We start from the raw sequence: 27,280 nt of genomic DNA on the forward strand, positions 1-27,280 counted from the left end.
TTAGTTTGGCCCCAAACTCAACCTCTTGGCTTTACCTTGACCAAAACCAATCTCTTGGTTTCATTTAGCCCCCATGAAAATAAAAACCAACTTCTTGATTTTATTTTGGCCCAAAAACCTCAACCTCTTTAGCTTCATTTTTGGCCAAAGCCAACCTTCTGGCCTCATTGTTTGCTAGCTTCAAGTTTGTGTTTGGCTTGGGTTTTTTTGTTTTGTTTTCTTTTTTTCCCTTATTTTTAATCAATTTGTCCAGTTTGGTGTTGATAAAGGGCAGGGAGGAAGGGGAGGGGGAGCACTGCCATCGCTCTGCCCTGTCAGCAGACACATTTCTTCTGGTGGAACCAAGATACAAAACTAATCCAAGCTTGATAAGACCTCAAAAAACCCATGTGAATCTAAATTAAAAAACAAAACCAAAACCCAACAAAACCAACCAACCCACCCCCTCAAAGAGTCAGGAGGAGGAGGTGGGGTCCTCAGCTGCTCCTCATCCCATCAGGAAGAAAACCAATAAAACCAGGATGAGGAGGGGGAGGGAATTGGGTGGTTGATGGCCTGCAGGAAGAGTCTCAGCAGCCAAACCAAACCAAACAAAACAAAACAAAAAAAACCCAAAAACAAACAAAGAAACAAAAAAAAAAACCACAAACCCAACATTTTCTTCTGATCAGCCCAGAAATGGTAGAAAATAAATTACTGGAGAAGAGGCCTTTGCCCTCAAAACTCATCGTGTCGCACCAAGGCTTCTCCGAAGTCCGTGGCCTGGCTCCCCACGAACAGGTCGTACTTCTCCACGATCTCCTCTTTGGTCAACTTCCCATCCTGCAAAAAAGAACCAAATTCGTGGACTCATCTCAGAATTTCACCATGGCATGCTGGGGTGGGAAGGGACCTCTGGGGATCATCCAATCCAACCCCCCTGCTCCAGCAGGGGCACCCAAAGCAGGTTGCCCAGCATCACAATGGCCAGGTGGGGCTGGAAGCTCTCTGGACAAGGAGACTCCACAACCTCTCTGGGCAGCCTGCTCCAAGGCTCCACCACCCTCAAAGACAACAAATTGCTCCTAATGGAAGCTCCTGGGTTCCAGTTTGTGCCCACTGCCCCTTGTCCTGTCACTGGGCACCACTGACAAGAGTCTGGCCACATCATCTTGTCCCTCACAACTCCTTCAGCTCTTGCTGAGCATTGCTCAGATCCCCTCTCAGGCTGCTCTTCTCCAGGCTCAACAGCCCCAGGTCTCAGCCTTTCCTCCTCACAGAGATGCTCCAGCTTCATAGCAGCTTCATAGCCTCCACTGGACTCTCTCCAGTAGTTCCCCATCTCTCTTGAACTAGGGAGCCCAGAACTGGACCCAGGAGTCCTGCTGTGGCCTCCCTAGGGCAGCATAGATGGGGAGAAGAACCTCCCTTGACCTGATGCCCACACTATTCTGCATGCACCCCAGGAGCCCAGTGGCTTTCTTGGCCAGCAGGGCACATTGTTGGCTCTTGGGAAGCTTCTTGTCCCCCAGCACTCCCAGGTGCCTTCTCCACAGAGCTGCTTCCCAGCAGGTCACCCCTCACCTATACTGCTGAAGGGGGTTGTTCCTCCATGGGTGCAGGACCCTACACTTGCCCTGGTTGAACTTCACGAGGTTTCTCTCAGCCCATTTCTCCCTCCTCAGCTCCCCAGCACCTCCCTGGAGCCCTGTGAGGAGCCACCTCACCTTGTTCTGATCGGACTCATAGACAAGGTGCCGTGCCTCAGCCTCAGCATGGTCATAGTCCGAGGGGAGGATCCAATCCTTGGTCTCCTCCTTGTCCATTTTGCCGTCCCGGTTCTTGTCACGGAACTCCACAAACTGTTCCCTCTCTGTCTTCACCCACTCGGGCTCATCGGCGTCACCATCGTGGCTGTACATGTCACCTGCCAGAGGCACAATGGTTAGCTGCAGACACCTCCACCATCCCACATCTCCAAGGATGGGATCCATGTGGACCCCTCCACCATCCCAGAGGATGTGCTGGAGGTGACCTGGTGGCAGAACCTCACCAATGTACTCCTCCAGGTCAATGAAGCCATCCCCATTCTTGTCAATGTCTTCCATGGTCTCCTGCAAGGACAAGATCACAGAATCAGACAGGTTGGAAGAGACCTCCAAGACCATCAAGTCCAACCAATCACCCAACTCTAACTCAACAACTAGACCATGGCACTAAGTGCCTCATCCAGTCTCTTCTTAAACACCTCCAGGGACACTCACCCCACCACCTCCCTGAGCAGCCCATTCCAATGGGCAATCTCTTTCTGTGAAAAACTTTATAAGATCAAACCTAAACCTCCCCCTGCAAGGACAAGATGGTGGCAGGCTGAGCTCAGTGCACTTCCACGCCCCAACCACCACCACCTCTTTACAACAACTGATCCAGCCCCAGCATGTCATAATGCACCCCCCAACCCACATGTGTTCCTCCACAACCATCTCAGATCTACATCTCCTCAAGGCCATCACACCACAGGACCATTTCTGGTGGCCAAGCCCATTTCCAACCCTTCCTTTGCCACCAGCACCACGTTCTGAGTGGGACCAGCTGTGGCCCCACCTGCACGACGATGTCTTTCATGTAGTCATACTCTTCAGGGTGCAGGAAGGCAGTGAACTCCTCCTTGGTGGCAGTCAGGTCTCCATCCTTGTCAGCCATCTTGAAGCGGCGCTCATCCCGCACCATCATTTGTTTGTAATTGAAGCCATCGTCAGGGTCGGGGTCATCTGGGCATGAGAAGAGAAGAGGCAGCACCCCGGGTCAGCTTGGGCAAGGGGAGGTGTCCCACGGTCACTATCAACCCATTCTCAACCTCCTCAACCCAACCTCAACATCCTCAATGCTGCCTCAACCTTAAACTCCTCAATCCAACCTCCTCATATCAACCTTGATCTCCTAAAACTCCTCAGTCCAACTTCCACATAAGAACCTCAGTCTAACTTCAGCCTCCTCAACCCAACCCCATAGCCTCCTCAACCCAACCTCAAGCTCAAACGGAAGTTAACCTACTTAACCCAACCTCAAGACCAATCTAACCTCAAGCTCTAGCTCAACCCAGCCTCAACCTCCTCAACCCAGTCTCAACCTCAACCCAAACTCCAGCTAGGTCTAACCTCAAGCTCCTCAAATCAAACTCAATATCCTCAGCCCAGCCTCAACCCAACCTCAACTTCCTCAAACTAGTCCCAACCTCAATCCAAACTGAAGCTCAGTCCAACCTCAACCTCCTCAACCCAAACTCCAGCTCAGTCTAACCTCAAGCTCCTCAAATCAAGCTCAATATCCCCAGCTCAGCCTCAACCTCCTCAACCCAACCTCATCTCCCTCAAACTAGTCCCAACCTCAACCCAAAATGAATCTCAGTCTAACCTTAAACTCCAACCTCAAGCTCCTCAAAGCAAGCTCAATATCCTCACAGCCCAGCCTCAACCTCCTCAACCCAACCTCAACTTCCTCAAACTAGTCCCAACCTCAATCCAAACTGAAGCTCAGTCCAACCTCAACCTCCTCAACCCAGTCTCAACCTCAACCCAAACTCCAGCTCAGTCTAACCTCAAGCTCCTCAAATCAAGCTCAATATCCCCAGCTCAGCCTCAACCTCCTCAACCCAACCTCATCTTCCTCATACTAGTCCCAACCTCAACCCAAAATGAAGCTCAATCTAACCTCAAACTCCAACCTCAAGCTTCTCAAATCAAGCTCAGTATCCTCCACCCGACCTCAATCTCCTTAAGCCAACCTCAACTTCCTCAAACTGGTCCCAAGTTCAATTCAAACTGAAGCTCAGTCTAACCTCAAACTCCAGCTCAACTCAACCTCAAGCTCCTCAATCTCCCAACGTTTTGTCACAGCAGCCTAAATTCCAGATCTCGGTGACCATCACCTCCCTCCCACACCTCCTCTGCCAGGAGGAAGAGGTGGAAGATCTGCCAGCAGCTGTGGGACACCAACATTCCCAGGAAAGATGCCCCTAGGAGCCAGGGCTGGGAGGTTTTTTTTTGGCTGGTGGCTGAGCCTGAGCTATTTTTGGAGGAGAATGTGTAAGGAGATCTCGCTCCCCGCTGCCGGGGCGGCTTCAAAGCCAGCCCAACCTCCCCCCTTCGGGAATGTCTCCGGCCACAAATGGCCTCTAGATACAGCCCCCAGCTAGAGATAAGCTTGAGGAGAGGAGAGCAGAGCTGGGCTCTTCTATTCCAAAAGATCAATTTGGGGAGGAGGTGGTTGAAGCCTGGTGGGGGTGAAGTTCAGCCAGAGCCGGTCTAAAAAAAGGCTCCGGCCCATCTCTGTTTACACCCAGGACAAAAGGTGGTGGGGGATTAGGTGGCTCTGGAGAGGATCTGCTGCTGGCCAGGCCTTAAAGAGGAGATGATTTGATCTGAAGGCAGCTCTAGGACATGATCAAACCTCAATGTTCTACCCCCTCCTTGACCAGCAGCCTGCACTGAAAAAGCTAGGTGAGGACAACAAAACCCTTCCAGTTCAGCTTTGTTTGGTGGCATTTGGGGCTGGAAATGATTGGTTGAACAGAGGTGATTTGGGGTAAACTGGGAGGGAAGCTGAGCTGGGACTGCTCCCAAAGGGTTAAACCCACTCAAAATCACTGTTTTTTCACTCCCTGAAATGTTTTCTGGGATGGTTGGAGGGGAACGAGCTTGGGGTCTGCAGGTTGAGCCCCAACTTCTTCATCCTCCTGACGTGAGCAGGAGAAATGGTTGTGGATTCATGAGAAGTGAGGCTGATGGACAAAAAAAAGATGATGATGATAATGAACATGATGATGAGGACATTCTTATTTTTAAGGAGGTTTGAAGTGGTGGTGGGGGGGTTCACTTTAAGGTGAAGTTTTGGGGTATTTCTCACTTCCTATTTTTGTTCTCCTCACAGAAAGGAGGATTTTGAGCCTCAGAAGTTCTCAGCCTCAACACACATCGAGCTGGGTCCTGGGTACAACCCAACTGACCATCACAGCCCAAAAAAAATAAACCCCCCAGCCCCCATCAGCATTTCATTGGGATGACAAAACTCCTACAGCCTTCTACAAATCCTGGCTCCAGCAGCCCTGCAGGGTGGTGCCTCAGCTCCCCCCCCGCACTGTTGGGAACATGCTGAAGGCATTAGCCCAGCCCCTTGGCTGTGAGTCAACTTCTTCTGAGGCATCTCCAGAGGCATTTCCAGCTTGGAGAAGGGAGGGGAGAGGTTGGTGGAGGGGGACACGGGAGGGTTGGCAGCAGAAAGGAGCTGGGGAAAAGTAATTCCTGCTGCAAAAAAAAAAAAAAAAAAAATAAAAGGGAGTGTGGAGCCAAGGGATGAGGTGGTTGGGATCTTCTCGGTGCTTGAGAAGGACAAAGGGATCGTGGAGCAGCAATAAGGGGCTCTAGCAGCAGCTGCAGGAGCACCTGGTTGAGCTTGGTGACATGTTTACAGCATCACCAAGGCCAGGTGTCTCCATCTCTTAGTAATTAGGCTGGAGAAATTATTTTCTCATGAAGTTTTTACTTATTAAGGGTTATTTTTTTCAGTGGACTCTCAGAACAGTTTGGGTTGGAAAGGACCTTAAAGACCACCTAAGCCCTGCCATGGGCAGGGACATCTTCCACTAGACCTGGTTGCTCCAAGCACCACCCAACGTGGCCTTGAACACTTTTTCCTCATTAAGGTTTTTACCTCATTAAGGCCTTTCCCCCTTATTAAGGGGGTTTTCTTTTAACATTCTACCCCTTCAGGTCATCAGGCCCACCACAAAAAGACTCTAAAAAAAAGTGTAAGAAAAGCCCTCCTGGGACCTTCTCTCTTTGTTCCAAGGGTCACAGAACCTCTTCTCTGGGTGTGAAGGGGCAGACAGCCTGAGTTTTTTGTGGCTTTCCATTAATTACATTAATTAATGAGGAAAGAGGGGCTTAGTAAGAACCTGCCCAAACCCTGAGATGGGGAGGGGAAGGGGGAGAAAAGCTGAGAAGCTTTTACTAAGACCCAAGATGGTCTTGAGGAGCTGATTCCCTCAGCCACCAGCACAGAAAGCTTCAAACCACTCATAAAAAGAAGCTGTGAGAGGAGATGGATGATGCAGCAACCCCCATACCTCCATCTTTGGCAATATTTAGGGAATTAAAACTTTATTTCATGCTTTGGAGCTGTAGCTCATCGCTCCGTATATGTCTGGCGTGCCAGGAGGAGGGAACAACTGGCAGAGGAACCAGGCTTGCTTCTCCAACAGCTTAACCCCAGAAGAACTTCTCCTTCCTTCAGCATTCAAGGGGTGATTTTGGTCCTTACAGAGCTGCTGGCCCAATTTATGGGGCCAAAAAGAAAAAAAAAAACAACTCCCCACTCACACTCCAAAAGTAATTGGGGTGGAAAGCTACCGGCAGGATGGGTGGTGAAGCCCAGGTGTCCACACAGGGCTTCAAAAGAAGGGATTTAAAGCCTCTTTGTTAAAGATCTTCATGGACTGCAGGAAAGAAAAAGGTCTTCCTGCAGGTATCTTCCAAAGCTGGAAGGAAGGTTAAGCCCCACCACCCCCTCTGAGCTTTTCATCACATCATTGAGGGCTTGAGCTGATGTTCACCATTAAGTGTGGCAACAAAGCAGAGGTACAAAGCAATGTGGTGGTGGTGAACATCACCTTGGGGGTTTTATCCCACCCTTTTTTTTTTTTTTTTGCCTCAGATTGTCCTTCAGGAATGCCATCCATAGGTCAAGTTTGGAGATTGTGGCCCCGGAAGGGCAACATGGAGGAAGTTATGGCCCTCAGGAGGCCAGGTTGCAGACTATTGGCCTTAGAAGGTTAATTTGAGGAGATTATGGCCCTCAGAAGGGCAAAACAGAGAAGACTGTTGCCCCTAGAAGATCAATTTGGAAATTATTGCCCTGAGGAGGTGAAGTCAGAGAAGATTTTTGCCCTCAGGAAGTCAATTCAGAGAAAATCATTGCCATTAGAAAGTCAGCTTGGACTTTAATGCCCTCAGAAAGTCAATTTGGAGCAGATTATTGCCCTCAGAAGATCAATTTAGATAGGATCATTGTCCTCAGAAGGTCAGTTTGAGGAGATTATTGCCCTCAGGAGATCAGGTCAGACCAGATTATTGCCCTCAGAAGGTCAGTTTGAAGCAGATCACTGCCATTAGAAGGTCAATTTGGACTTTAACACCCTCAGGACATCAATTTGGAGCAGATTACATCCCTCAGAAGGTCAGTTTGATGCTGGTTGTTGCCATTAGAAGGCCAGTTTGGACCTTAATGCCATCAGAAGGTCAGTTTGAAGCAGATTATTGCCATTAGAAGGCCAATTTGGACTTTAATGCCCTCAGGTCATCAATTTGGAGCAGATTACTACCCTCAGAAGGTCAGTTTGAGGCTGGTTGTTGCCATTAGAAGGCCAGTTTGGACCTTAATGCCATCAGAAGGTCAGTTTGAAGCAGATTATTGCCATTAGAAGGCCAATTTGGACTTTAATGCCCTCAGGTCATCAATTTGGAGCAGATTACTACCCTCAGAAGGTCAGTTTGAGGCTGGTTGTTGCCATTAGAAGGCCAGTTTGGACCTTAATGCCATCAGAAGGTCAGTTTGAAGCAGATTATTGCCATTAGAAGGCCAATTTGGACTTTAATGCCCTCAGGTCATCAATTTGGAGCAGATTACTACCCTCAGAAGGTCAGTTTGAGGCTGGTTGTTGCCATTAGAAGGCCAGTTTGGACCTTAATGCCATCAGAAGGTCAGTTTGAAGCAGATTATTGCCATTAGAAGGCCAATTTGGACTTTAATGCCCTCAGGTCATCAATTTGGAGCAGATTACTACCCTCAGAAGGTCAGTTTGAGGCTGGTTGTTGCCATTAGAAGGCCAGTTTGGACCTTAATGCCATCAGAAGGTCAGTTTGAAGCAGATTATTGCCATTAGAAGGCCAATTTGGACTTTAATGCCCTCAGGTCATCAATTTGGAGCAGATTACTACCCTCAGAAGGTCAGTTTGAGGCTGGTTGTTGCCATTAGAAGGCCAGTTTGGACCTTAATGCCATCAGAAGGTCAGTTTGAAGCAGATTACTGCCATTAGAAGGTCAATTTAGAGCAGATTACTACCCTCAGAAGGTCAGTTTGAAGCAGATTATTGCCATTAGAAGGTCAATTTGGACTTTAATGCCCTCAGGTCATCAATTTGGACCCTCAGGAAGTCAGTTTGATGCTGATTATTGCCATTAGAAGGTCAATTTAGACTTTAATGCTCTCACAAGGTTATTTTGGAGCAGATTATTGCCCTCAGAAGGTCAGTTTGAAGCAGATTACTGCCATTAGAAGGTCAATTTGGACTTTAATGCCCTCAGAAGGCCAATTTGGACCAGATTATTGCCCCCCAGAAGATCGCTTTGGAGGAGACACTGCCCTCAGAAGATCACCTTGGCCGTTCTTTTTGAAGGTGAGGCTTTGAGGTTGAGTGAGAAGCTGCCCCCACACCTCTGCTTTGTTGCCCAGAGCCCACCACCAGGCCGGACACCGTGCCTCTTACCGAGGTAAGTGCCGTATGTCACGTTCCTGTACTCATCCCAGGAGATAAATCCATCTTGGTTCATGTCAAAGTCCTGCCACTGCCGTTCCACACTGTCATACACGTACTTCTTCTGGGCCTTCTTAATCCAGGCTTTCAGCTCCCCCTCGGTCACCAACCCATCCTTATCCGTGTCTATCTTATCTACAATCACTCTACAAAAACAAAACAGCAAGGGTTCAAGCCATGGTTTGCAGGGATCCATCCCAAGGGTCGAGACCTACCTAAGATGTAGCCGTAGGTGGCATTTTTATACTCCTCCCAAGATATGAGGCCGTCCTCATTGAGGTCGTGGCCTTTCCACTGACGCTCTACGTCCTCGTAAATCCACCGCTTTTGGGCAAATTTAATCCAGTCTTTCAGCTCTTCCACCGTTACAAACCCGTCCTTGTCTTCGTCTATCTTACTTACAATCTTTCTGTGGGAAACGTAGAAGAAAAAAAAAAAAAGAATCCGGCTAAAATGAAAAGAAACACAAGCTGCCCAGGACCTGGGGGGGGCGTGCTCCTGGGTTGCCAAAGCGAGCAGCTCGAGGTGGTCATCGCCAGATCCCAGCGGTTTGACCACAGGCATCCCAAAATGGGCTTTAGTGCCAGCCCTGAACCACTCCAGGGAAACAAAGGCTCGGTTTGGAGGTTCTGAAGGGGGTCCAGAGTGAGCAGCTCAAGGTGGTCATCGCCAGATCCCAGCGGTTTGACCACAGGCACCCCAAAAAGAAATTGAGTTCCATCCCTGGATCGCTCAAGAGAAACAAAGTTCTGGTTTGGAGGTTCTCAAGGGGGTCCAGAGTGAGCAGCTCAAGGTGGTCATCACCAGAAGCAAACCTTTTGACCACAGGCACTCCAAAATGGGATTCAGTCCCAGCCCTGAGCCACTCGAGAGAAACAAAGGCTCGGTTTGGAGGCTCTGAAGGGGGTCCAGAGAGAGCAGCTCAAGGTGGTCATCGCCAGATCCCAACAGTTTGACCACAGGCATCCTAAAAAGCAATTTAATGCCAGCCCTGAACCACTTGAGAGAAATAACAGTGCTGGTTTGGAGGATCTGAAGGGGGTCCAGAGTGAGCAGCTCAAGGTGGTCATCGCCAGATCCCAGCAGTTTGACCACAGGCACCCCAAAAAGAAATTGAGTTCCATCCCTGGATCGCTCAAGAGAAACAAAGTTCTGGTTTGGAGGTTCTGAAGGGGGTCCAGATTGAGCAGCTCAAGGTGGTCATCACCAGAAGCAAACCTTTTGACCACAGGCACCCCAAAATGGGATTTAGTCCCAGCCCTGAGCCACTCGAGAGAAACAAAGGCTCGGTTTGGAGGCTCTGAAGGGGGTCCAGAGAGAGCAGCTCAAGGTGGTCATCGCCAGATCCCAACAGTTTGACCACAGGCATCCTAAAAAGCAATTTAATGCCAGCCCTGAACCACTTGAGAGAAATAACAGTGCTGGTTTGGAGGATCTGAAGGGGGTCCAGAGTGAGCAGCTCAAGGTGGTCATCGCCAGATCCCAGCGGTTTGACCACAGGCACCCCAAAAAGAAATTGAGTTCCATCCCTGGATCGCTCAAGAGAAACAAAGTTCTGGTTTGGAGGTTCTGAAGGGGGTCCAGAGTGAGCAGCTCAAGGTGGTCATCACCAGATCCCAGCAGTTTGACCACAGGCATCCCAAAATGGGCTTTAGTGCCAGCCCTGCACCACTCGAGAGAAACAAAATTCTGGTTTGGAGAATCTGAAGGTGGTCCAGAGAGAGCAACTCAAGGTGGTCATAGCCAGACCCAAGCAGTTTGACCACAGCCACCCCAAAATACGATTTAGTCCCAACCCTGCACCACTCAAGAGAAACAAAGTTCTGGTTTGGAGGTTCTGAAAGGGGTCCAGAGTGAGCAACTCTAGGTGGTCATCCACAGAAGCCAACATTTTGACCACAGACACCCCCAAATTTGGCTTAGTTCCATCCCTGAATTGCTCAAGTTAAGGGAGACAGGAGGATCTGAAGGTGTTCCTGGGTTTCCAGAGTGAGCAACTCAAGGTGGTCATCGCCAGAATCCAACATTTTGGCCACAGACCAGCAAAAAATTGGTTTAGCCCCAAACCTGAACCACTCGAGGTGGTCATTACCAGAAACCACCAATCTGACCACTACCACCCCAAAAAGGGGGACTAGTTCCATCCCTGAACCACTCAAGTTAAGGGAGACAAAATTCTAGTTTGGAGGATCTGAAGGTATCCCAGAATGAGCAACTCAAGGTGGTCATCATCAGAACCAAACAATTTGACCACAGCCATCCCAAAATGGGGCTTAGTCCCATCCCTGATCCTATCAAAGTCCTTACAATACATTCCCTTCACCACCTGAGATTGTGCTCCTCTGGCATTCTGCTCCCTACAGGGATCTGAGAATGGTGGGGGTTAGAAGGGACTTCTGGAACTCATCCAATCCAGCTCCCTGCTCCAACAGGGGCACCCACAGCAGCTTGCCCAGGATCACAATGGCCAGGAGGGTTTGGAAGCTCTCCACACAAGGAGACTCCACTCTCTGGGCAGCCTGCTCCAGGACTCCACCAACCAGTTGCTCCTGATAGAACCTCCTGGGTTCCAGTTTGTGCTCTGTGCCCCTTGTCCTGTTGCTGGGCACCACTGACAAGAGTCTGGCCACATCTTCTTGCCCCCTACATCTAGTAGTGGTGCTGGGGCTCTCCTGGTGGGCATGAAGAAGAGCGTGCGCATGGTGAGTTTGCTGTCCACAGGTTGTCCTTAAAACCACCACAGGCTGACACAAAGCGCTCTGGGGCCACTCAAATTTTGTTTTCTCCAGGAATTTTGGAATTTTAGGGGACAGATTTCATGGTTGACCCTTGAGGAACACCCAGTTGAGCATCTCAACCGAGTTGAACATCTAATTTTTACTTTAAAAAGGAAAAGGGAAACAAAGACCAAACCTTGGCTCTTTTGCACACCCAAGCCCAGCAAAGCAAAGCAAACCCCAGCAGGACCAGTAACACCAGTGTCAGATCCCACTCCGTGTCAGATCCCACCCATTTCCCAAGGGAGCAACTGGAGCTCCAGGGTGGGTTTAGGGAGCGAGGGCCGCGTGCCTCCGGTATTTTTAGCAGCAGCTGCAAGGAAAAGCCTCTGGCAGGAATGCAGAGCCACGGGCAGATACTGGCCAGGAGGCTTGGGGAGGGGTGCTGGGCTGCACTTGGGGGCTCTTTCCTCCTCAGGGTTTACTCCTAGGAGTAGTTGAGGTGTTTGTAAAACGGGCTTCACACCTGGGTTTTAATCACTGAGTGATTCCATCCCAGGGATCACAGCCCAAAAAATGTTTCACTCGGTCCACACCAGGACTGATTGTCTTCCTTTTCCCAGGTGAATGTTGTTGTTAAATCCCACAACTCTTCACCCAAATGTGAGGAATTTTAGGAGACAGGAGATTAAATCCACACAAACCTCTTCATTCCCAGATTTTTGGTTCAAATCAAACACAAACAGGACACTGGAACACCCCCCCCCAACCAAACCACCCACACCCCCTCCCCAAAAAGGTTTGCTTGCTGCACAGAATTGCTTTGAAGGAAGCAAAACCAGTCTGGGGACATGAAGGATGCTCCCAAAACCAAGAAAGCTGGAAAGAGCTGGGATCACACTAGGGAAAAAAAAAAATTGGTTTACTTCTAGGAGGGGTTTTCCCATCAGGAATTTCCCCAGCTGCTTCTCTCACCCATCCCAGGATTTTGGTGTCACCAAAGCCAAACAGAGAGGTGACAGAGCCAAAGGGACATCATTTGGGTCACCTTTTTAGCCCCCAAAACGATGAGAAATCAGCCACTGGTGGAGCTGGGGGCTCCACGCCCCAAACTCATCCTTCCCAAGGGTATCTTGGATAAATTCCATCCTGGAATGAGACATTGGAGGCCCAAAGAGCCATTTTAGGACCCCCAAGCAGGCACTTTTGGATCCCTAACCACCACTTTTGCTACCTTTTAGCCCCCAAACAGCCATTTTTTGGATCCCAAAACTGGCACTTTTTAGGCCCCAAATGGCCATTTCTTGGCCACAAACCACCATTTTTAGGCCCCCAAACTGGCACTTTTTAGGCCATAAATGGGCATTTTTGGGGCCTCAAACTGCAATATTTTTGGGGGCCCCCAAACTGGCATTTTTTAGGCCCCAAATGGACATCTTTTGGCCACAAACCACCATTTCTGTGCCACTAAACTGGCACTTCTAGGACTCCCAAACTGGCACTTCTAGGACCCCCAAATTGGCACTTCTTGGGGGGCTCCAACTGGCAATTTTGGGGGACTCCAAACTGGCAACTTGGGGAGGTTGTCCAGGAAAGGTTTTTAGGTGGGGCAGCAGATGCTGAGATGTTTCATCAGGGCAGCTTCCCCCTTTAATTAGGTTCAGGATAGTTAAAATGTCCCAACTTTCACTTTCAGCTTACTGGTGAAACCAGATGCTCCCAGACTGGTTTCCCCACCTCCCCCCAAAAAAACTCCTGATTTTTAATCAAATTAAGCAGTTTTGACCCAAAACTTGCACCAGGTTGAAGGGGCAGCAGCAGATGTTCCATCACTGTGGCAGCTGCCAGCAAAGATCCTGTTTGCTCAGCAGGAAAATCATGGAATGCTGCCAAAAATCAGCAGGCACCCCTAAATCAGTAGGCAAATCCTGGAATGCTCCCCTAAACCAGCAGGGAAAAATCAGACTGCTCCCCTAAACCAGCAGGGAAAAATCAGACTGCTCCCCTAAACCAGCAGGGAAAAATCAGACTGCTCCCCTAAACCAGCAGGGAAAAATCAGACTGCTCCCCTAAACCAGCAGGGAAAAATCAGACTGCTCCCCTAAACCAGCAGGGAAAAGCAGACTGCTCCCCTAAACCAGCAGGGAAAAGCAGACTGCTCCCCTAAACCAGCAGGGAAAAATCAGACTGCTCCCCTAAACCAGCAGGGAAAAATCAGACTGCTCCCCTAAACCAGCAGGGAAAAGCAGACTGCTCCCCTAAACCAGCAAGGAAAAGCAGACTGCTCCCCTAAACCAGCAAGGAAAAGCAGACTGCTCCCCTAAACCAGCAAGGAAAAGCAGACTGCTCCCCTAAACCAGCAAGGAAAAGCAGACTGCTCCCCTAAACCAGCAAGGAAAAGCAGACTGCTCCCCTAAACCAGCAGGGAAAAGCAGACTGCTCCCCTAAACCAGCAGGGAAAAGCAGACTGCTCCCCTAAACCAGCAAGGAAAAGCAGACTGCTCCCCTAAACCAGCAAGGAAAAGCAGACTGCTCCCCTAAACCAGCAAGGAAAAGCAGACTGCTCCCCTAAACCAGCAGGGAAAAATCAGACTGCTCCCCTAAACCAGCAGGAAAAATCAGACTGCTCCCCTAAACCAGCAGGAAAAAGCAGACTGCTCCCCTAAACCAGCAGGGAAAAAGCAGACTGCTCCCCTAAACCAGCAGGGAAAAAGCAGACTGCTCCCCTAAACCAGCAGGGAAAAGCAGACTGCTCCCCTAAACCAGCAAGGAAAAGCAGACTGCTCCCCTAAACCAGCAGGGAAAAAGCAGACTGCTCCCCTAAACCAGCAGGGAAAAGCAGACTGCTCCCCTAAACCAGCAGGGAAAAGCAGACTGCTCCCCTAAACCAGCAGGAAAAAGCAGAATGCTCCCCTAAACCAGCAGGGAAAAATCAGACTGCTCCCCTAAACCAGCAGGGAAAAATCAGACTGCTCCCCTAAACCAGCAGGAAAAAGCAGACTGCTCCCCTAAGCCAGCAAGGAAAAGCAGACTGCTCCCCTAAACCAGCAGGAAAAAGCAGAATGCTCCCCTAAACCAGCAGGAAAAAGCAGAATGCTCCCCTAAACCAGCAGGAAAAAGCAGAATGCTCCCCTAAACCAGCAGGGAAAAAGCAGACTGCTCCCCTAAACCAGCAGGAAAAAGCAGACTGCTCCCCTAAACCAGCAGGAAAAAGCAGAATGCTCCCCTAAACCAGCAAGGAAAAATCAGACTGCTCCCCTAAACCAGCAGGAAAAAGCAGAATGCTCCCCTAAACCAGCAAGGAAAAATCAGACTGCTCCCCTAAACCAGCAGGAAAAAGCAGACTGCTCCCCTAAACCAGCAAGGAAAAGCAGACTGCTCCCCTAAACCAGCAAGGAAAAGCAGACTGCTCCCCTAAACCAGCAAGGAAAAGCAGACTGCTCCCCTAAACCAGCAAGGAAAAAACAGACTGCTCCCCTAAACCAGCAGGAAAAATCAGAATGCTCCCCTAAACCAGCAAGGAAAAGCAGACTGCTCCCCTAAACCAGCAGGAAAAATCAGAATGCTCCCCTAAACCAGCAAGGAAAAGCAGACTGCTCCCCTAAACCAGCAAGGAAAAGCAGACTGCTCCCCTAAACCAGCAGGAAAAATCAGAATGCTCCCCTAAACCAGCAAGGAAAAGCAGACTGCTCCCCTAAACCAGCAGGAAAAAGCAGACTGCTCCCCTAAACCAGCAAGGAAAAGCAGACTGCTCCCCTAAACCAGCAAGGAAAAACAGACTGCTCCCCTAAACCAGCAGGAAAAATCAGAATGCTCCCCTAAACCAGCAGGAAAAAGCAGACTGCTCCCCTAAACCAGCAAGGAAAAACAGACTGCTCCCCTAAACCAGCAGGAAAAATCAGAATGCTCCCCTAAACCAGCAGGAAAAATCAGACTGCTCCCCTAAACCAGCAGGAAAAATCAGAATGCTCCCCTAAACCAGCAGGAAAAATCAGACTGCTCCCCTAAACCAGCAAGAAAAAGCAGACTGCTCCCCTAAACCAGCAGGAAAAATCAGAATGCTCCCCTAAACCAGCAGGAAAAAGCAGACTGCTCCCCTAAACCAGCAAGGAAATCCAGGAATGTCCCCCTAAATCAGCAAGAAAAATGAGGCAGAGCACAGGAGGCCACCCTGAAATCCCCAAAAAGAAGGAAATGAGAAGAGCTGAGCTGGGCAAGATGGCACCAGAGCTCTCTGGGCCCTGCCACCAGCTATTTAAAATATAATTAATTAATTTTTTTTCCGGCATTAATAAAGTATTTATCCAACAGGAAAATGTGATTAATTTACCTCTGGCTCTCAAAAAAAAAAAAAATTAAGAAAAAAAAAAAGAAAAAAGGGCAGCAGCTTGGTTTGTGTCAAGGCCTGGAGCAGCTTGAAACAGCCCTGGGTGGAAATTCAAAGCCCTGAGTGGAAATTCTGACCCAGCCCTGCTCCTGCTGCCAGCTTTTTTTTCCAGCAGATAACTCAGCAGAACAATGGAATTTACAACCCTGGAGCCGTGGAGAGAGCCCACGGGGTCAGGAAAACAGTGTTGGGAAGGGAGGGTGGACAACATGGAGCTGCTCTCTGCAGCTGGAGCTGCACCTTCCCCCTTGCTTTAGGGGGGGAAAAAAAATGGGAGATTTGATCTGATTCCCTTCACAAAAGCCACCCAGCTCCACTCGTGTTGTGGTTCTGGGGTAATGAAGGGCTTGCTGTGCTGCATCCAGTCCTCAAAAGGGGCTTTTCTCACCCAGTTTAGAGTCTCCAAAGAGGAGGGGGAAAAAGAACCCTGATTTAGTTGGGATGTCCCTGCTGACTGCAGGGGAGTTGGAGTAGATGACCTCGAAAGGTCCTTTCAACCCAAATAATTCTCTGATTCCATGATAAAACCTCACTCTAGTGAGGCAAAGACTCTGTCAGAGCAGAGCTGACTCCATGATCTTAAAGGTCTTTTCCAACCTTAATGACTCCATGACTTCCAAAAAAAAAAAAAAAAAAAAACAGGAAAAAAGGGCAAAAACAAAGAGTTAAGAGGCAATCTGGACCATCAGGAGAAGGTATTGATGACCAAAAATCAAAATTTGTCTCTAGATTTATGGATTAAAATAATTGGAAAACAGCATGAAAAGCATCAAGTCCAACCATTAACAAGCAGATCCTTCTGCCCGAAGTCTTGAGGAGCACCCCAATGACCAAGCCAAACTCAACACAGCCCTCAAGACCTTCCAAAACCATCTCAGCAGGGACAAATTATCAGGGCCATGATCTAAATCAAAGTTATCTATAGATTTACAGATTGAAATCGTTGATAAACACCTTGAGGATCATCAAGTCCAACCACTAACAACCAAATCCTTCAGCCCAATGTCTTGAGGAGCATCCCAACAGCCAAGCCAAGCCCAGCACAGCACTCAAGACCTTCCAAAACCATCTCAGCAGGGCCAAATGATCAGGGCCATGATCAAAATCAAAGTTATCTATAGATTCATCCTTGGGAAACAGCTTGAGGATCATCAAGACCAACCTTAACGACCAAATCCTTCAGCCCAATGTCTTGAGGAGCATCCCAACAGCCAAGCCAAGCTCAGCACAGCACTCAAAACCTTCTGAAATCATCTCACCAGGGCCAAATGATCAGGGCCATGATCTAAATCAAAGTTATCTCTAGATTTATGGATTAAAATCAGCTTGAAGATCATCAAGTCCAACTGTTTTAACAAGCAAGTCCTTCAGCCCAGCATCGTGAGGAGCATCCCAACAGCCAAGCCAAGCTCAACACAGCCCTCAAGACCTTCCACAACCATCTCACCAGGGCCATGATCTCAATCAAAGTTATCTACAGATTCATCCTTGGGAAACAGCTTGAAGACCATCAAGTCCAACCATTGACAAGCAAGTCCTTCAGCCCAGAGTCTTCAGGAGCACCCCAATGGCCAAGCTAAGCTCGGCACAGCCCTTGAGAACTTCCAACACCATCTCAGCAGGGCCAAACCCCTCCCAGATTTTAAGCCTTTTTAAGCCAAACACGAACAACTGCGCCGGCAGCTGCTGCCCACCCCCACTTCTGGTGTCCACAGGTGGCAGGAGAAGGGAGAGAAAAAAAAAAACCAAAAAAAAACAAACCACCAAGTTTGTTGAAGAGATGTTCTGTTTGGGCTAATTTGTGGCTCCACGCCGGGACCAGCTGCTTCTCAACTGGGAAGAAAGCCACCAGTAGCCCCCCCAGCTCCCCCAGTATGTAACTGGAGAGCAGGGAAGGTTGGGTTGTGAACAGCAAAGAATAAGCAGCTGATTTTCATCCATGGTTTGGGAGGTCTGGGGGGGAGATTTGGTGGAGTTCTGGTGATTGCCCATGGTTGGAATAGGCCCTGGTGACCTTGAGCAAGGCCATGGTGACCTTAAGCAAAGTCTCCAACGTGGAGGAGCCACACAGGTGCTGAGTGACTGTCCCCACTTGTGGCGGCCACTAAATTTCAGCTCTTTTGGCCTTGAGATTGAAATGGGTCTAGGTGAGGTTGTCCTCTGCCAGATGAGGTGGAAGAAGACATGGATGAGGACCAGGGTGATGTTTGTGGCCACCAAAACCTCCTCAATTGCAGTTTTATTCTGGGCCCGAACGGGCACTTTTGGGCCCCTAAACTGGCATTTTTGGGGCCCAAATGATCACTTTGGGGCCCACACTGGTGTTTTTGGTGTGGGGAGGGTGGTCCACACTGGTGGTTTATTTGGGGGGTGGGTGGGTGCCCCAAACAGGCACTTTTGGATCCACAAAGGGGCACTTTTGGGGGGATTCAAACTTGCATCTTGCGGGCTCCAAACAGGCACTTTGGAGGTGTCCAAAGTGACACTTTTGGGACTCCCAACACACACTTTGGGGCTGTTTTCCTTACCCAAGCCTCTCTTTGCTCTCCTCCGGCGTGAGCTGATCAAAGGTCTTGGCCTCATCAGCACCCAGGAAGGCATCATGGTCATAGTCAAAGTTCTGAGCATCATCATGGACCTTGTCACTGAGCTGGGGGTCGTGGTGGACTCGGTCCTTCTTCTCAGTGGGTTTGCTGGAGATGCAGAGCATGGAGAGGGAGAGACAGAGGAGCAGCTGTGGGAGCGTCATCGTGGTTTGGAAGCACCTGTGGGGCACAAGAAGTGGTTGTGAGGGGCTGGAAAAGCAGGATGGTGGTTTTGGGGGCATGGACTGGAAGTCTGACAGCCAAAATGGGGAGAAATGGTGGATTAACAGCAGTTATCTGGGTCAAATGATAGATTAATAGAGGTTATGTGGGCAAAAATGATTGATTAATAGAGGTTATCTAGGCAAAAATAAGGATTAGATGAGGTAAATGATGAATTAATAGAGATTATCTGCTCAAAATAATCAATTAATAGAGGTTATCTGGGTAAGAATGAGGTTTAGATGGGTAAAAAGGTCAGTTAATAAAGGTTATGTGGGCAAAAATAGGGATTAGTTGAGGCAAATAATGAATTAATAGAGGTTATCTGATCAAAATGGGCAATTAATAGGGGTTACCTGATGAAAATGATCAATTAATGGAGGTTATCAGGATAAAAATAAGGATTTTATGGCTTAAATGGTCAATTAAGAGAGATTATTTGGGTCAAATGATCGAGTAATAGAGGTTACCTGATCAAAATGATCAATTAATAGAAGTTAAATGATCAATTAATAGGAGTTACCTGATGAAAATCATCAACTAATAGAGGTCACCTGGGCAAAAATAAGGGTTAGATGGGTAAAAAAGTCAATTAATAGAGGTTATCTGGGACAAATGATCAATTAATAGAGGTTATCAGGGCAAAAATAGGGATTCTGTTGGTCAAATGATCAAGCAAGAGAGGTTATCCTGGCAAAATGATCAATCAATAGAGGTAATGTGGATAAAAGGATCAATAAATCAGATGATCTGAGCAAAATTAATAATTAACTCAGATTAAATTGGGCAAGAAGATCAATTAGTACAGACTACCTGGGCAAAATAAATAATTAACTACAGGTTATCTGAGCACAATTATCAAGTAATAGAGACCATCTGGACCAAAAGATTGATTAAATACAGATTATCTGGGCAGCACATATCAAAACAGATTATTAGAGTAAAAATTATCAACAGATTATCCAAATGATTGTGACTTATTGAGGCAAAATGTGAAATTATGAGAACTATTAGGAAAAGATGGTCCATTAATAGAGGTCATTGGGGCAAACAACCAATAGAGTTATTGGGGCAAAATGATTAATAGCGGTTGTTGGGGCAAACCAATCAATTAATAGCGGTTGTTGGGGCAAACCAATCAATTAATAGCAGTTGTTGGGGCAAAATAATCAATGAATAGAGATTATTGGGGAAAATAACAGAGGTGATCGGGGCCACACAATCGATTACCAGAGGTGATCGGGGCCACACAATCGATTACCAGAGGTGATCGGGGCCACACAATCGATTACCAGAGGTGATCGGGGCCACACAATCGATTACCAGAGGTGATCGGGGCCACACAATCGATTACCAGAGGTGATCGGGGCCACACAATCGATTACCAGAGGTGATCGGGGCCACACAATCGATTACCAGAGGTGATCGGGGCCACACAATCGATTACCAGAGGTGATCGGGGCCACACAATCGATTACCAGAGGTGATCGGGGCCACACAATCGATTACCAGAGGTGATCGGGGCCACACAATCGATTACCAGAGGTGATCGGGGCCACGCAATCGATTACCAGAGGTGATCGGGGCCACGCAATCGATTACCAGAGGTGATCGGGGCCACGCAATCGATTACCAGAGGTGATCGGGGCCACGCAATCGATTACCAGAGGTGATCGGGGCCACGCAATCGATTACCAGAGGTGATCGGGGCCACACAATCAATTAACAGAGGTGATTGGGGCCATACAATCGATTACCAGAGGTGATCGGGGCCACACAATCGATTACCAGAGGTGATCGGGGCCACACAATCGATTACCAGAGGTGATCGGGGCCATACAATCAATGAACAGAGGTTATTGGGGCAATAGAATCAACCCCACCCCACCACAAACCCCTTCTTCCCAGTCAGGGATGGGGACCTGTTGGCTTCAGATCCCAGCTGGCTCTGGGAAGGCTCCCAACTAGGACTTTAGAGGGGATCTATTTCACCCAACTCCAGAGCCAACAGCCATCATCTACCACTCAAGATTGTCCACCAGAGCACGTGGTGGATGGGACACACCAAGCAAAGTCACACAAGAAGCCTCCAAGTTGACTTTAGCTCCCTGATCCAAGCCACCAACATCCATGTTCCTCAACATCCCCAGTTTTGGGCAGCTCCTTCCACCTCCCCATCCCAGGAAAACGGTCTGGTCCTGCCCAGGAAGTTCATTAGATGAAGGTCCACCTTCTAAAAACCACAAGCTGAAGACCAAAGGGCTTGAAAAGGAGCACCAGGAGAATCAAACCCCAAGATCTGATCTCTCACAGCGTCATAACCATGGTGGATCCATGGAATGGGTTGGGTTGGAAGACACCTTGAAGATCATGGAGTCCAGCACAACACTGCAGGTCACCACTAAACCGTGGCCCTCAGCACCAAATCTCTGTGGTTTTGAGACACTTCCAGGGATGGGAATTCAACCATCTTGCTGGGCAGCCTGTTCCAGTCTTTAAGAACCCTTCCAGTGAAGAAGTTTCTTCTAATGTTCAACCTAAACCTCCCCTGGTGCTATTTGAGGTCATTTCCTCTTGTCTTATCACTTAGAAGATACCTCAGTCTCTGCCTGGCTCCAGCCTCCTTTCAGGGAGTTGTAGAGAGCCAGAAGGTCTCCCCTCAGCCTCCTCTTCTCCAAGCTCAACAATTCCAGTCCCTCAGATACTCCTCACAAGTTCCCAAGACTTCTCTTTCTCCAGACTCTTCACCCTTTTTTTCTGCCCTTCTCTGGACCTGCTCCAGCATCTCAATGTCCTTCTTGGATTGAGGAGCCCAAAACTGACCCCAGGTGTGGCCTCAGCAGTGCCCAGACCAAGGGGACAATCCCTGCCCTGCTCCTGCTGGCCACACCATTGCTGATTCTGGCCAGGATATTGGTGGCCTTCTTGGCCACCTGGGCACACCCTGGCTCATGTCCAGCCACTGCTGACCACCATCTGGGGGAAGGAAGGAAGGGGGGAGGGAAGGAAGGGGGGAGGGAAGAAGGGGGGAGGGACGGAAGGGGGGAGGGAAGGAAGGGGGGAGGGAAGGAAGGGGGGAGGGAAGGAAGGGGGGAGGGAAGAAGGGGGGAGGGAAGGAGGAAAGGAAGGGGGGAGGGAAGGAAGGAAGGAAGGGGGAGGGAAGGAAGGAAGGAAGGGGGGAGGGAAGGAAGGAAGGAAGGGGGGAGGGAAGGAAGGAAGGAAGGGGGGAGGGAAGGAAGGAAGGAAGGGGGGAGGGAAGGAAGGAAGGAAGGGGGGAGGGAAGGAAGGAAGGAAGGAGGGGGGAGGAGAAGGAAGGAAGGAAGGGGGAGGGAAGGAAGAGGAAGGGGGGAGGGAAGAAGGGAAGGAAGGGGGGAGGGAAGGAAGGAAGGAAGGGTGGGGGGGGCAGGTGCAGACTGACGGACAACAGGGGAGGGCCGGACTGGCCCGGAAGGTGGTCGTGGCCGGCCGCCGGACGGTGGCGGGCCTGCCGGCCTGCCGGGTTTATGGCCGTGCCGGCCCGCCCCGGGGGCGAGGCGCTGCCGTGACCGAGTGGCCGGGGGTGTTCGTGCAGCCTACCTCCCTGGAGGTGCGTTTCCGGCCCTTCAGGCCTGGTGGTCGGCGCTTGCCGGCCCTTCCGGGTGAGCGGGCCGTACGGCCCCCGTTCCTGGGTGGCGGGCCTTCCTGGCCGGTGCCCGGTTTCTGTTTCCTTACCCCTTCCCTTTGTGCTGTCCGTCCGTGTCCTTCCTGTTTTCGTTCCTTCCTTCCTCGCCCTGTGTTTGCGGTCCCGTCCTGCTCCGTCAGTGTGGCGTTGCCTGACCGATTCCTGTCCGCGCGGGGTCCGGGTCGGCCGTAGCCGGCATGTCTTGGTAGTTACTGTTCCTGGTGCCGTCCGGCATTTTGCGTGGCTGGTACCTTGCCTTCCGGCCCCGTGGAGGGTCGTGCCTGTCCATCCGTCCATGGGGTTCTCTAGTGCCTCCTCCTGTCCTGGGTACCTGTCGCGCGCTCCCCGTCCGGCCCGTTTTGGTTGCTGGCCTGCACTGCCGTCATGGTTTTCTTTCTTGCCTGGTCCTCCTTCCGGTGTTTTCGTTCCTTGCCTTTACTTCCGTTTGTTGCTTTCCTCCACGTGTCCGGCCTGTTTGTCTGGGCCTTCCGCTCCAGGCCTGGTGTGCTGTCCTTCCGTACCTGCCGGTTTGCCTCCTTTTCCCCCTTCCTTCATGTCCTGTTTGAGGTTCTTGTCCGCCTGTCCTTCACCCTAGTAGTGTTACGGTCCCGTCCGTCCTGGTCCTTGGTTGTCTTTACCCTGCCTTCCCGTGCCGTTGTTTTGCGTGTCGCCTTCCCTTCCTGTCGGGTGGCGGTCCGGACTTCCTGCCCCGGGTGTGTACTTTCCTGTCCGGCCTTCCGTGTTGTCGTCCCCGCCATCCAGCCTTCTCCCCCCATCCATGGCGCTTCCCCCTGTCCGTGGTTACTGGCCAACAACTCATCCTCCTCCCCCCCCCGGGACGGCGCTTCCAAGCGAGCGTGCTTCCCTCCCCCCTCCTTCCCCTCCTTCCCTCCCCGCCCTTCCTTCCTTCCCTTTCCCTCCCTCCCCTTTCCTCCTTCCCTATCCCCCTCCCCTCCTTCCCTCCCCTTCCCCTCTCCCCCCCTCCTCCCTCCCTCCCCCTTCCTCCCCTCCCCTTCCCCCTCCTTCCCTCCCCCCTTCCCTCCCTCCCCCCTCTTCCCTCCTTCCCCCCCTCCCTCTCCCCTCCTTCCCCTCCCTTCCCCCCTTCCTCCCCTTCCCCCCCTCCTCCCCCCTCCTCCCCCCCTCCCTTCCCCTCCCTTCCCTCCCCCTTCCTTCCCTCCCCCTCCCCCCCTCCCTCCTCCCCCCCTCCCTCCTTCCCCCTCCTTCCTCCCCCCTCCTCCCTCCCCTCCCCCCCCTCCCTTCTCCCCCCCCCCTCCTCCCTCCCCTCCTCCCCTTCCCCCTCCTCCCCCTCCTCCCTCTCCCTCCCCCCCCTCCCTCCTCCCCTTCCCCCCTCCCCCCCTTCACCCTGCCCCTCCCTCCCCTCCCCCCTCCCCCCCCCTCCCTCCCCCCTCCCCTCCCCCCCCCCCCCCTCCCCCTCCCCCCCCTCCCCCTTCCCCCCCCTCCCCCCTCCCCCCCTCCCTCCCCCCTCCCCCTCCCCCCCCTCCCTCCCCCTCCCCCCCCCTTCTCCCCCCCTCCCCCTCCCCTCCCCCTCCCCCCTCCCCCCCCCCCCCTCCCTTCCCCCCCCCTCCCTCCCTCCCCCCCCTCCCCCTCCCCCCTCCCCCCCCCTCCCCCCCCCTTCCCCTCCCCTCCCCCCCCCCCTTCCCCTCCCCCTCCCCCCTCCCCCCCCTCCCCCCCCCCCTCCCTCCCCCTCCCCCCCCTCCCCTCCCCCTCCCCCCCTCCCCCTCCCCCCCCCCCTCCCCTCCCCCCCCTCCCCCTCTCCCCCCCCTCCCTCCCCCTCCCCCCCTCCCTTCCCCCTCCCCCCCCCCCCCCCTCCCCCCCCCCCCCCCTCCCCCCTCCCCCCCCCCCCTCCCCCCCCCCCCTCCCCCCCCCCCTCCCCCCCTCCCCCTCCCCCTCCCCCCCCCCTCCCCCCTCCCCCCCCCCTCCCCCTCCCCCCCCCCCTCCCCCCCCTCCCTCCCCCCCTCCCCCTCCCCCCCCCTCCCCCCCCCCCCTCTCCCCCCCTCCCCCCCCCCCCCTCCCCCCCCTCCCTCCCCCCCCCCCTCCCCTCCCCCCTCCCCCCCCCCCCCCTCCCCTCTCCCCCTCCCTCCCCCCCCCCCTCCCCCCCTCCCCCCTCCCCCCCCCCCTCCCCTCCCCCCCCCCTCCCCTCCCCCCCCCCCCCTCCCCCTCCCCCCCTCCCCCCCCCCCCCTCCCCCCCCCTCCCCCCCCTCCCCCCCCCCCCTCCCCCCCTTCCCCTCCCCCCCCCTCCCCCCCCCCCCCCTCCCCTCCCCCCCTCCCCCCCCTCCTCCCCTCCCCCCCCTCCCCCCCCCCCCTCTCCCCCTCCCCCCCCTCCCCCCCCTCCCTCCCCCTCCCTCCCCCCCCCCCTCCCCCCCCCCCCTCCCCCCCCCTCCCCCCTCCCCCCCCCCCTCCCTCCCTCCCCCCCCCTCCCCCCTCCCCCTCCCCCCCCCCCCCTCCCCCTCCCCCCCCCCCCCCCTCCCCCCTCCCCCTCCCCCCTCCCCCCCCCCCCCCTCCCCTCCCTCCCTCCCCCCTCCCCTCCCCCCCTCCCCCCCCCTCCCCCCCCCTCCCCCCCTCCCCCTCCCCCCCTCCCCCCCCCTCCCCCCCTCCCCCCCCTCCCCCCCCCCCCTCCCCCTCCCCCCCCCTCCCTCCCCCTCCCCCTCCCCCCCTCCCCCTCCCCCCCCCTCCCCCCCTCCTCCCCCCCTCCCCCCTCCCCCCCTCCCCCCCCCCCCCCCCCCCCCCCCCCCCCCCCCCCTCCCCCCCCCCCTTCCCCCCCCCCCCCCCTCCCTCCCCCCTCCCCTCCCCCCCCCCCTCCCCTCCCCTCCCCCCTCCCCCCTCCCCCCCTCCCCCCCCTCCCCCTCCCCCCCCCCTCCCCCCCTCCCCCCCCCCCCTCCCTCCCCCCCCCCTCCCCCCCCCCTCCCCCCCCCCCCTCCCCCCCTCCCCCCCCCCCCCCCTCCCCCCCCCCCTCCCCCCCTCCCCTCCCCCCCCCCCTCCCTCCCCCCCCCCCTCCCCCCCCCCTCCCCCCCTCCCCCCCCCTCCCCCTCCCCCCCCTCCCCTCCCCCTCCCCCCCCCCCCCCTCCCCCCCCCTCCCCCCCCTCCCCTCCCCCTCCCCCCCCCTCCCCCCCCTCCCCCCCTCCCCCCCCCTCCCTCCCCCCCTCCCCTCCCCCCCCCCCCCCCCCCCCTCCCCCCCCCCTCCCCCCCCTCCCTCCCCTCCCCCCCCCTCCCCTCCCCCCTCCCCCCCTCCCCCCCCCTCCCCCCCCCCTCCCCTCCCCTCCCCCCCCCCCCCCTCCCTCCCCCTCCCCCCCCCCCCTCCCCCCCCTCCCCTTCCCCCCCCCCCTCCCCCCCCCCCCCCTCCCCCCCTCCCCCCTCCCCCCCCCCCCTCCCCCCCTCCCCCCCCCTCCCCCCCCCCTCCCCCCCTCCCCCCCCCCTCCCCCCCCCCCCCTCCCCCCTCCCCCCCTCCCCCCCCTCCCCCTCCCCCCCCCCCCTCCCCCCCCCCCCCTCCCCCCCTCCCTCCCCTCCCCCCTCCCCCCCCCCCCCTCCCCCCCCCCTCCCCCTCCCTCCCCCCCCCCCCTCCCCCTCCCCTCCCCCTCCCCCCCCCCCCCCCCCTCCCCCCCCCTCCCCCCCCTCCCCCCCCCCCCCCCCCCCTCCCCTCCTCCCCCCCCCCCCCCCCCCCCCTCCCCCCCCCCCCCCCCCCCCCCCCCCCCCCCCCCCCTCCTCCCCCCTCCCCCCCCCTCCCTCACCTCCCACCCCTGTTGCTCCAGCCCTCGCCCTCTTCCCATTCGCCCCCCCCCTATCCGCTTCTCCCATCGTCCCCTTTCCTCCCCTTCCCGCCGTCCCTTGCCTTCCCCCAGATTGGTGGGCTAGACAGTGCTGGCATGAGCCAGGTGTGCCCAGGAGGGCCAAGAAGGCCACCAATATCCTGGCCAGAATCAGCAACGGTGTGGCCAGCAGGAGCAGGGCAGGGTTGTCCCCTTGGTCTGTGCACTAGCTGAGGCCACACCTGGGGGTCAGTTTTTTTTTGGGCTTCCTCAATCAAGAAGAAGGAACATTGAGATGCTGGAGCAGGTCCAGAGAAGGGCAAAAAAAAGGTGAAGAGTCTGGAGAAAGGAAAGTCTCTGGGAACTTGTGAGGATATCTGAGGGAACTGGAATTTGTTGAGTCTTGGAAAGAGGAGGCTGAGAGGGGAGACCTTCTGGCTCTCTACAAACTACTCCTGAAAGGAGAGCTGGTAGCCAGGCAGAGACTGGGTATCTTCCTAAGTGATAAGATCAAGAGGAAATGACCACAAATGAGCACCAGGGGAGGTTTAAAGGTTTTGAACATTAAAGAAAACTTCATCACTGGGAGAGGTTCTTAACGACTGGAACAGGCTGCCCAGCAAGATGGTTGAAATTCCTCATCTCCTGGAAGTGTCCTCAAACCCTACCCAGAAAGATTTGGTGCTGAGGGGCCACCCGGTGTAAGGTGGTGACCCATGTCATGTTGTGCTGGACTCCATGATCTTCAAGGTGTCCTTCAACCCCCAACCGCATTCCTGACCTCCCATGGATCCCCACACAGGTTATGACGCTAGATTAGAGATCAGATCTTTGGGGTTTGATTCTCCCCTGTCCTGGTGCACCTTTTCAAGCCCTCCTTTTGGTCTTCAGAGCTTTGTGGTTTTTTTTAGAAGGTGTGACCTTCATCTAATGAACTTCCTGGTCAGGACCAGGACCGTTTTCCCCACCTGGGGAAGGGGGGAGGTGTAAAGGAGCTGCCCAAACTGGGGATGTTTGAGGACATGAATGTTGGTGGCTTGGATCAGGGAGCGAAGAGTCAACATATTGGAGGGCTTGCTTTTCTTGTGTGACATTTTTGCTTGGTGTGTCCACCCACCCCGTGCCTGTGGACAATCTTGGAGTGGTAGATAATGGCTGTTTGGCTCTGAGGGTGAAATAGAGTCCTCTCTCGTAAAGTCCTAGTTGGGGAGCCTTTCCCAAGCCCAGAGCTGGGGATCTGAGCCAACGGTCCCCATCCTGACTGGAAGAAAGAGGGGGTTGTGGTGGGGGTGGGGTTGATTCTGAATTGCCAATAAACCGCTTTCAGTCTTTTGTTGGTTATGGCCCCCGATCACCCTCTGGGAAGAATCGTTG

At 53.7% G+C, this 27,280-nt stretch overlaps 2 protein-coding genes across 3 annotated transcripts; one reads left to right on the top strand and one right to left on the bottom strand.

The window, feature by feature from the left end:
• Nucleotides 1-692: 692 nt before the first annotated feature.
• Nucleotides 693-18,423, bottom strand: CALU (calumenin). 2 transcript variants are annotated; one of them, XM_054399465.1, is made up of 6 exons: nucleotides 18,203-18,423; nucleotides 8,523-8,716; nucleotides 2,584-2,750; nucleotides 2,033-2,093; nucleotides 1,707-1,906; nucleotides 693-822 (listed from the first exon to the last, which is right to left on the bottom strand). In XM_054399465.1, exons 1-6 carry the CDS (start codon nucleotides 18,421-18,423, stop codon nucleotides 718-720), a joined length of 948 nt encoding a protein of 315 aa, XP_054255440.1. In that variant the 3' UTR covers nucleotides 693-717. The 2 variants fall into 2 exon arrangements, with proteins under 2 accessions (XP_054255440.1, XP_054255441.1); XM_054399466.1 differs by lacking the exon at nucleotides 8,523-8,716 and adding an exon at nucleotides 8,786-8,979.
• Nucleotides 18,424-24,773: 6,350 nt separating this feature from the next.
• LOC128981099 (uncharacterized proline-rich protein-like) lies at nucleotides 24,774-25,109 on the top strand (the record flags this gene model as incomplete). Its single annotated transcript, XM_054399753.1, has 2 exons — nucleotides 24,774-24,845; nucleotides 25,062-25,109. Coding segments are annotated over 2 exons (120 nt in total), but the record flags the coding sequence as incomplete, so codon positions are not given.
• Between the last annotated feature and the right edge of the window lie 2,171 nt (nucleotides 25,110-27,280).

Source organism: Indicator indicator, chromosome 3 (genome assembly GCF_027791375.1).
Source record: "Indicator indicator isolate 239-I01 chromosome 3, UM_Iind_1.1, whole genome shotgun sequence".
NCBI lineage: Eukaryota > Metazoa > Chordata > Aves > Piciformes > Indicatoridae > Indicator > Indicator indicator.